Source organism: Xyrauchen texanus, chromosome 29, assembly GCF_025860055.1.
Source record: "Xyrauchen texanus isolate HMW12.3.18 chromosome 29, RBS_HiC_50CHRs, whole genome shotgun sequence".
Lineage (NCBI taxonomy): Eukaryota > Metazoa > Chordata > Actinopteri > Cypriniformes > Catostomidae > Xyrauchen > Xyrauchen texanus.
In genome coordinates this window covers 31,979,887-31,989,174 of record NC_068304.1, presented here as the reverse complement: position 1 = coordinate 31,989,174, position 9,288 = coordinate 31,979,887, and the positions used below count along the sequence as shown (strand labels likewise).

Genomic DNA, 9,288 nt, shown 5'->3' with positions numbered 1-9,288 from the left:
CTCATTTAACCAAGACCCATAATAAACTAAACCACAAATCTGCCGCAAAGCCTGCAGTGAGCTGCACAGAGAGAGCAAGGTGTCAATTGCGTGTGTTAGCATCTTCGTACCTGTTTGTCGTGAGTGTGTGTGTGTTTGAGGTAAAGGGTTGCTATGGGTGTGTCTTCCTTTTTGGTACATTTGATTCAGCATTATTGACAACAGATTTTAAAATAATCAAGCACACAGATAATTTTCTCCACATATATTTTTGTATAACAGAACAATTTAAAGTACAATAAGAAATAGAAGCTACTGTTTATAAAACTCTCCAGCGGAACATAATGATGGGCCAGCATCAGCCTTTATCTTAACAGAACTGTATAAGCAGACAGGTCTTTAATTTTTTCTTCTTTTTTTTCTTTCGTTTTCATATAAAAGACATTTCACTACATTTTGTCCTGCGCTACTGTAATTTTCCCATGAAAGCACCAGCTGTCTGCATCTCATATTTCAAAGTTTATAAAATATAAATTATTGAAAAATATCAAATGTTTGTGAACTAAATACATTAAAAATGTCATTTAACCAAAAATACAGACAATATAACACATACAAAATAAAATTGTGGGGAAATAATTATAATAATAAAAAAAAACATCAATATGAATATGCAATTATGGGTCTGCCAATAGTGTGCATTTTCACATAAATGCATAATTTTGCAATTATTACAATCAGATATTTGGAACAATGACTGCATTATGATCTAAAAACAACAACAACACAAAAAAAAAACATGTTTGTTCTGTTCTGATGTGTGGTTTAATCATATGTCAGACAACATCACTGTGATGGTAAACCAAACTATGCTGCCTTTCCCTGCTAATGTAAATTAGGTCTGTTATTATCAACTGCTTGTTCAGGTAACAACGCATTTGGTGGCAGGAACAGAGTGGCAAACTTTCTAAACAGATACATCATTGAATTCATAAGATGTGTATTCTTTCTCGGCTTTTCTGGAATGTAGATTCTCAAATAAAAATCATGAGTTTGAATCTGACAACAACTCATTATTTTTTAATCTAGCAATTTTATGATATGTCATCTGTAAAAACAGACAATTCCAAAGCTACACCAATTTGTATGGGTAGCATTCTGCCACTGTAAACAATAACATTTGTTTCTTAGTTGAACATTCTTTACTCTGGCTTTTCCCACAAGGTCTTGTGTTCAAGACCCTTCCCACACAGTTGAAATGTCACACTGAATAAAAAAACAAAAACAAAACAAAAGCAGGCACAAAATCAACCTTACTGCCATTCATGTTGTCTATTTTACTTTTTAAAAGTAATGCAAACATTGGTCCACAATACAGTTTGCACTATAAATTACAGTGTCCATGTTGCACATTAATGTAATTGATTACAATATCAATTACAATATTAATGTGTAATCACACCAAATTTGCAGTAAAGAATGTTATTCATAAATTTAATTTACAATATTTGCAATTTTTAGGACAATGTAATGTAAAATCAGATATAAATGTTACACCCAGTGTTGACTAAAATAGTTGTCCATAAAACTGCATCTAACTGAGCCATTACAAAACCACCAACTCCCATTTTTGATTGTGCATTATGATCTTATTTACGATGACACCATTTGCTAACCTTGCCAACAGATTATCATCCATGGCATCATGTTTTCAAAGCTGCCGAAAAATGTATCAAATGAGTATACGGTCACATTATCCAATAAACATCCAATTGTCACCTTCTCAAACCATCTAGAAAACCAACAAGACTCTACCCAGTTGATCTTTACTTGCTTTCTTTGCCACAGCAAAATCCTTTGCACTTACAGTACTTTTGACTTCAAACTTCATTTGTCAGGGGTCAGACCATCCAGATGACAACTCAAGTCTGTACTTTTTATTATGGCTAAAGATTGTTGAAATACCTCACATTGCAACTTTTTTTCCGGCAAATTCTCAAACGTCTTGATTTTATGGCTTTCAGTTCGGTTAACTCTTAACTAAGCACTAGTCTACCATTGCCGGCAACCATTCGATTGAGAAGAGGCCCTAGCTACATGACATTTCAGTTGTCACCTACCCCCACGCTTTTCTGTCTACCAGAGATACAGAGTAAGTTCCTAAACATGTTACTATCACATGTGATCTATTAAGGCAACACTTTAAAATTACAGAGGGAAAGAATGCGTGAAGAGTACAAACCTAAAAACCAAGGCAAGTAACGTTTGATGTCTTTTGTCCTAATACAAGTGATGAAATGACACTAGAATTGTCATGAACGCACATACACTACATTTTTTCACCACAAATGTGGTGTTGAAATGTGTGCAGCGACTGTCACTGTTGTGCAGTCAACGGCCGCTTTCGTTCGTGTCTCACACTCACTCTCAGTTTGACTGAGATAGGTCTATTTAAACTGAAAAAAGGCGAGACTCTGGTATATATATATATTATGATCTGTTGATCAAAAACAGTATTTTCAACTGTGGACATTGGGGTAAGAGCAACATACAACCAACTATGACCTTAAAAGATGTAGAGTGGAATGTTTAAGCCCAGTTTGACTTTAAGAAACCTTTAGATTCTGCATTTGAAAAAGTACAAAACGGAACAATCGATGTCCAGACATTAAACAGCATCTTAATACAAGTGATCTCCACAAATGAATTCTGGCACATATATATCTTTCAGAAACAATACAAAATAAACTTTTTTGTTATTTTGGTCCAGCTGAAAACTCTCCCCTAGTGATGGGTATGCAAGGAGACAGAAACAGTACTTAACTTAAGAGTAAATATTACTGTGATATTCCTTTTGTCTCTAATTTTGGCATCATGTTTAATAACTGGAGCTTTCAGTCCATGAAGAAGTCCATGTTCCTAGTGGTGTTTGTGCTACTGGGTTAAAAAGGCAGTTCTACCTGAACGTACAGTTCCCCCTTCCCCACAGAACTCTAAACAATACAGACGCATTAAGTCTACAAATTATAAACTTTGGTAAATGTTTTTATGCTTCCTGTTGTAACTGTGTCCGGTATGATTTCAAAACATGACTGGAACAGGATGAAGTGTTAAGAGGGAATGTGACTGGACCCCAAAAATGGGCGCCCCATTTCTCCAGGGTATCTGAGGGACAATTTCAGCCTGTTCTCCTCTTTTCCCTGTCAAAATGTTACTCATCCGAGTCAGGCTTTACATCTAACATGTTGTGGAGCTCTTCGGGAGTGTATCCCAGCAGGCTTTTCAAGTCACACACAAAGCGGTAGACGTAGCGCTTGCCGGATGTCTTGTGGATGATGTTTTTGTCATAGTAGTAGCGTAGACCTCGACTCAACTTCTCATAGTTCATCTTAGGCTTGTTTTTCCTCTTGCCCCATCTACGTGCCACCTACAGGTCAGTGAAACACAGTTCAGAATCATGAAGCTGTAGATAGAATTAGTCACACTCTTATATGACCTCAATATGACATCTGCACTAATACATTTTCATTTGAAAACATATTGATTTTTCAACATTTATGTGTAACAGTGAGCATCACCTCGGAAAACACCCTCTATAACCCAATACTTTGGAAATTTTGACTTTAGAAAACAAAGTTAGTAAGTGTGGAATTTGCACAAGGCTCAATATTCAGCAGCTTATTCGATACTATTTCATTGGAACTCCAATGTATGTCAAAGAATAAAATAATACAAGCATAGTATGTCTACAAAAAATATGGTACAACTATGGTACATGGCCAAAAAAAACGAATAAATAAATAAATTAAAAAAAAAAAAAAATATATATATATATATATGGTATTGTATGGTACATATATACATATATATGGTACATATATACATATATATATATATGTACCTTAGTAATACCATATATATATGGTATTACTAAGGTACCATGTCTAAAAACATGTAATATATTGGTACTTGTTTGTTTGTGCGTCAATATGCCATGTCCTAATGGATCTAGATCTAAACCATATATCTGCTTAAAAGGAATAGTTCAACAAAAAAACAAAAACAAAAAAATTGGGAAATAATGTACTTCTCATGCACATCACTTACATTTAGAGTACCTGCATTTAATTAAATTTGTAGTAACATTGATAACCTTACCCCTAACCCTAAACCAAACCCTAACTCAACCCTTACCCTAAAACCTAACTCTAACTCTAACCCCTTCCCCTACTCCTAAACATACCTGTACCTCAACTTCAGTAGCAGCTAATGTGAATCTTGTCAGAAGTTTGCAGAACAACATGTAGTTAAACAGTAAATACATTGTCTTGTATGTGTTTTAGTGTTAGTACATAATGGTTGAAAACACTTAATATAAAGTGTGACCGACTTTCTTTCTTCCGTGGAACACAAGCAAAGGTATTTTAATGGAGATAAGAATATTTCCAAGTAATGCAAGTGAATGGTGACAAAAATGGCAAGCTCCAAAAAAGGACATAAAGGAAGAATAAAAGTAATCCATATGACTCAAGTGATGCAATCCATGTCTTCTGAAGCAATCCAATCAGTGAGAACAGATCAACATATAACTCCTTTTTCACTATACAAATTGCCATAGCAGTCTCTAGGCACAATCATGATTTCAAGCTCAATTACACTTCCTTGTGCATTATGCATGTGCAGAGCTTGGAAGTGTAATCAAGCTTGAGATCATGACCACCAAGTAGACTGAAATGTTAAGATTTCTAGTGAAAAAAGGAGTTACAGTTTGGTCTTTTCTCACACAAAACTGACTGGATCTCTTCAGAAAACATTAAATAATCTACTGGAGTCTTATGGATTACTTCCTTTATATCCTTTTTTTAGCTTGTAATTTTGGAAATCATTCCCTTGCATTGTATGAACAAACAGACATCATATCTCCATCAAAATATCTTTCTATGTTTTCCGCGAAAGAAAGTCACACAAGTTTGAGACGACAGAAGGGTGAGTAAAAATACATTTTCTATGAGCTTCAAGAAATCTTCCCCACCCATTCAGTGTTGACTGTATAACCCCTCACCTCATCAGGGTCAGAGAGTTTGAACTCCCAGCCGTCTCCAGTCCAGCTGATGAAGGACTGGCAGGATTTGTCTGTCAAGAGCTCCAACAGAAACTGCCAGAGTTGGATGGGTCCACTGCCTGAAAAAAGAAACAATAACATCTTTAATTCACACTACATTATAAAGAATATTTACAACATAATTTCCTTAGATCACACATCCACACAGTCACTCACAAAAGCCATTCTGTCAACTCGCTTACTCAGTCACTGAAAGTACTACTGCATGGTATTACCATATTTTTGGACAACCATATCAATATGGTTAATATAAATGACTCAGAATCACAATAAATATCAAAGTACTATGCTGTAACAATCTCATGTCCTTTTTTGACAGGATTGTCAAAGTGAAAATGTCGCTTTTGGCAAAATGCCTACATTTTGGTTTTATAACATAGCCTAAAACTAATTTCACATGCCATCAGCTTTGCGTCACCCTCCATGAAAACAGCGACGTGTGAGGTACAATGGTATATTGACTGGTCTGTGTTCAGACTGCCCCATAATGCATGTTCTACTTGAGCTTTGGACTCTTTATGTGAATTCCAAACCACTGACATCACTTAGGATTTTGCCCCAAGGCTAAATATCTGGTGGATAAATGTGTTTGATCTGTGTCGCCAGAGTGGACGTGGATGCATTTGAAAGAATACATGTGTGCGATGTCTTCATGTGTTAGAGCAGCTGTGTGGGTGTGAGAGATCGAAGCCCATGGCAAAAATCTGCAAGACAAGCTGCTTTTTCAAAAACACTGTACTTGCCATCACCATGATGGGGTCAACTTTAAAGACCTTAGCCGTTCTGCACAGTGACATATTTAAGAATATTTACATATCACAATCTTGCATTTCAATGCATTTAATTGCAAGAACCGCAGCTCTTTGAAAGGAGGGTACATGTGGTGAAGTTGACCTATAGAGTGAGATTTTCTCTCCTGCAAGTGCTTCATAATATGTAGGCAGCAGAAGCAGCTCGTGCACTTGGCTTGATAAGCTTTGTTTTTTCTTCATCTTGTGGTTAGTGTGCATTAAAATTAACCGTCACTTCATATCACACCTGCTTCATACACACAGATGCAACAGAGAAGTTAGCAAGGAAGCTTTGTGACAATCAACGGCTCTCCAAAGGCCTGTGATTTCAAAAGAGAGTTTGTATGTTATATCTTGCTAAAAATATCTTGGCCAATAATAGAATAAAATACTAATGCAATTATGAAAATGATTATGTCATTAACAATTCAACAGTTCTTTCTAACTCTCCCTCTGTCTTTCCATCTGTCTCTATCCTGCTGAAAAAAACTAACAAAAACAAACAACAGCTTAAACCAGGCTAAGCTGGATTGCAAGTCTTAGCTGGTATAAATTGGTGTAGATGGTCTCCCAGCTTGGCCAAGTTGGTCTTCAGCTGATTTTCTGCGGGTCGGCCAGCTGGTCTACCGGACTGACCAGCTGACAAGTGCCAGAATCCCTCTAAAACCAGCAAACATACCAGCCTGTCCAGGCTGGGAGACCAGCATACCATATTAGGTTGGTTTAAGCAGTTTTTTTACCCAGCAGGGTAAGACTATGAATCACCAAAATCACTCATCCGTATCATTATTTACGTAATCTGTTTCTGCAGGTAAATGCTTAAAAACACATTCCATAAACTTAGCTCCTGTAACACATCCTCATCAGACCTAAAGGGGCCAGGAATGGAAAGTAATCGGTCTGTCCTCTACATGCATAAACCAAACCCACTAAACTGACAGACAAATCCACTGACTTTCAGCAAAGCCCTAAATGTACATTAAAGCCACTTTGCTTAAAGTGCATAATTACACCACATTCCACAAGCAAAGGTTAGGGCTGCAAACTGTGGACTTGTGACAGCAAATTAAGCAAAATCTCTGACTATTAGCATTGGAATAATAGTCCAGCATTGAGGTTAAATAGATAGTTCACCCAAAAGTGAAATTATTCATCATCTACCCTCATGTCATTCCAAACCTGTAATGTGTGTGTCTGTGTGAGGAGGCCACCCCAAAAACTTGAAAAACAACCATCGTGTGCTGCGGTACTGTGGTTGTGTAGCTTCCCTTACAGATCTGATAGATTTCTACTTGCGTATGTGATTAATGATGACAAACACGAAAACCTCAGAGCTTGAGTAAATAGCTATTTTTTTCACTTGTTCTCTTTATCTACCTCTTCACTGAACTCTAAAGACTGTATATGTTAATTGCAGCATGTTATATAAATGTCTATTTTATTATATTTGCAATACTGTAATGCTCTTTCTTTCATTTGTACTTACAAATACACAAACAGAAACAAACACAATGAAACAGACACAAACAAATGCACATTTTACCCTCTTTTACATAAGAATATTAAGGTTGTGCAAAAATGCATATTTTCAAAATCAACTACTTGGGGTGTTGCCTGAAGGACTAGATTTATGGAAGTCCCATTTTATTAGGCTTCTTCCGAGTTCAGTAGCGTGAGATGTGACGTTCTGGAATGCTTTTATAGAATAGTTCACCGAAAATGTTTAATTATTTAATAATTTAAACACCAGTAAATATAATTGATGAAGATATGAGGTAAATATATTCATACAATGCAGGTCAATGAGGTCTAAACCTTTAAGCTCCACAAAGGACATAAAAGTAGTATAAAGGAAATGAGAAACAGATCAAAATGTAACTTTTTTCCCTATAAATCTACAGTCTCCTTGGCAATCACGATTTCACTTTGCATAAACAGATCATTCACAGCACATCAAGATTTACAGTATAGTGAAAAAGCGTTTTGGAGCTTGAATATTTTGGACTTCAATTGTATGTACAAAAATACCTCATATCTCAATCAAAATATCTTTGTTTATGTTACGCAGATGTAATAAAGTTATTTGAGTTTGAGACAGAATAAGTGTTAGTAAATGTAAATTAGTAAATTAGTAAAAATTAGTAAATGAGAGAATTATCACTTTTGGGTGGACTAATCTTTTCTTTTTTTTTGATGACTGTAATGATGAATTTAATTACGCAAAAGGTTTTACTGTGCAAATTTTCACAGCATGCTAATTAATGCACCACCACTAAAATATCAAAACAATAAATACATAACTAACTAAATAAAAATTTTAAAAAATCTACATTTGTTTTGTTTTTGTTGATTTTTTTCTCCAATAGACTATTTGGTTGTTGGATGTCTGGTCGACCATCGTAACTTATCCCTAAAAAATATTTAAAATATTTATTGTGCAATTTTGGATCTATAAGAGAGAATTCCAGATGACAACAAATACAAGTAAGTATGGCACAGGCAAAACAAAGGCTGTAACCATGTCTTGGACATTGGGGTACCGAACCATTTTGGGGGTGGAGGATCACAGGTGTTGAGGTCACAAATATAATGGTCCTCTGTGGTCCTTTAATATAGTAAAGTCGCTGAATGCAATCATTTTCAGCATAAAGGCTTGAAATGTGATAAAGCCCAAAACTGTATACTTTTTTATTTTAAAAGATACATGTATTTTTAATGTTTACACAGTACAATGCAAACACCTTGTCTGGATGCTAGCAATTTGCCTGTTTTATCTTTTCTCTTTTTTGTGCTGCCTCAAAACAAAAAGATTAATATAATTCCTTTTCATCATTGACATATCTGTAAAATGACGATTGTGTCAGCTTGCTAGCAAAAAGAAAATATACAAAATTATTACTGCCCTCAAATTGTCCTTCATTGTTTTTTTCCTCCAAGTAGAATCCAACACAATCTTTCATTCAATAATCCCAACGCTGCTCTTTTCCACACAAAAACATATTGACAAGTTCATATTGACCACTGCTGTCAAGATCCAAAGTGAAAAACATCATTATAAAAATACCATAAAAGTATTTTTATAATGATATGTCAAGTAAGTCAGTACAAAACAAAGCTGTTGTATAGCCCCATAAAGCACAAGCCATATGGACTACTATTATGATGTCTTCATGCTGAATCTGGCCATATCTGATTATTGGGGGGGACTTAAAATATATTGTGGTTACGGCCCTGGGCAAAACAGTCCTTTGCTGAAAGAAGCCTTATAGTTTCCAAAGATAGAAATGAAGTGAAGCGTACACATAGTGCGTGGGCCTTTTCTCTTTCTTTTTCTGGGAGGGGAGTGTTTTTTCTGTTGTCTTTTTCAGACATGTCTTTATAACATAAGCAGGTAGG

General features: G+C 35.6%; 1 protein-coding gene across 4 annotated transcripts in view; it reads right to left on the bottom strand.

Moving 5' to 3' along the window:
* Positions 1-239: 239 nt before the first annotated feature.
* The window catches only part of LOC127622906 (protein c-ets-1-B-like), a 57,846-nt gene continuing 48,797 nt past the window's right edge, over positions 240-9,288 (bottom strand). For all 4 annotated transcript variants that reach the window (XM_052097063.1, XM_052097064.1, XM_052097065.1 and 1 more), the window contains 2 exons: positions 5,042-5,160; positions 240-3,406 (listed from right to left, as the gene is read on the bottom strand). In XM_052097063.1, the coding sequence (XP_051953023.1) occupies positions 3,191-3,406; positions 5,042-5,160 (335 nt within the window). In that variant the 3' untranslated portion in view covers positions 240-3,190. The remainder of the gene's footprint in view (positions 3,407-5,041; positions 5,161-9,288) is intronic.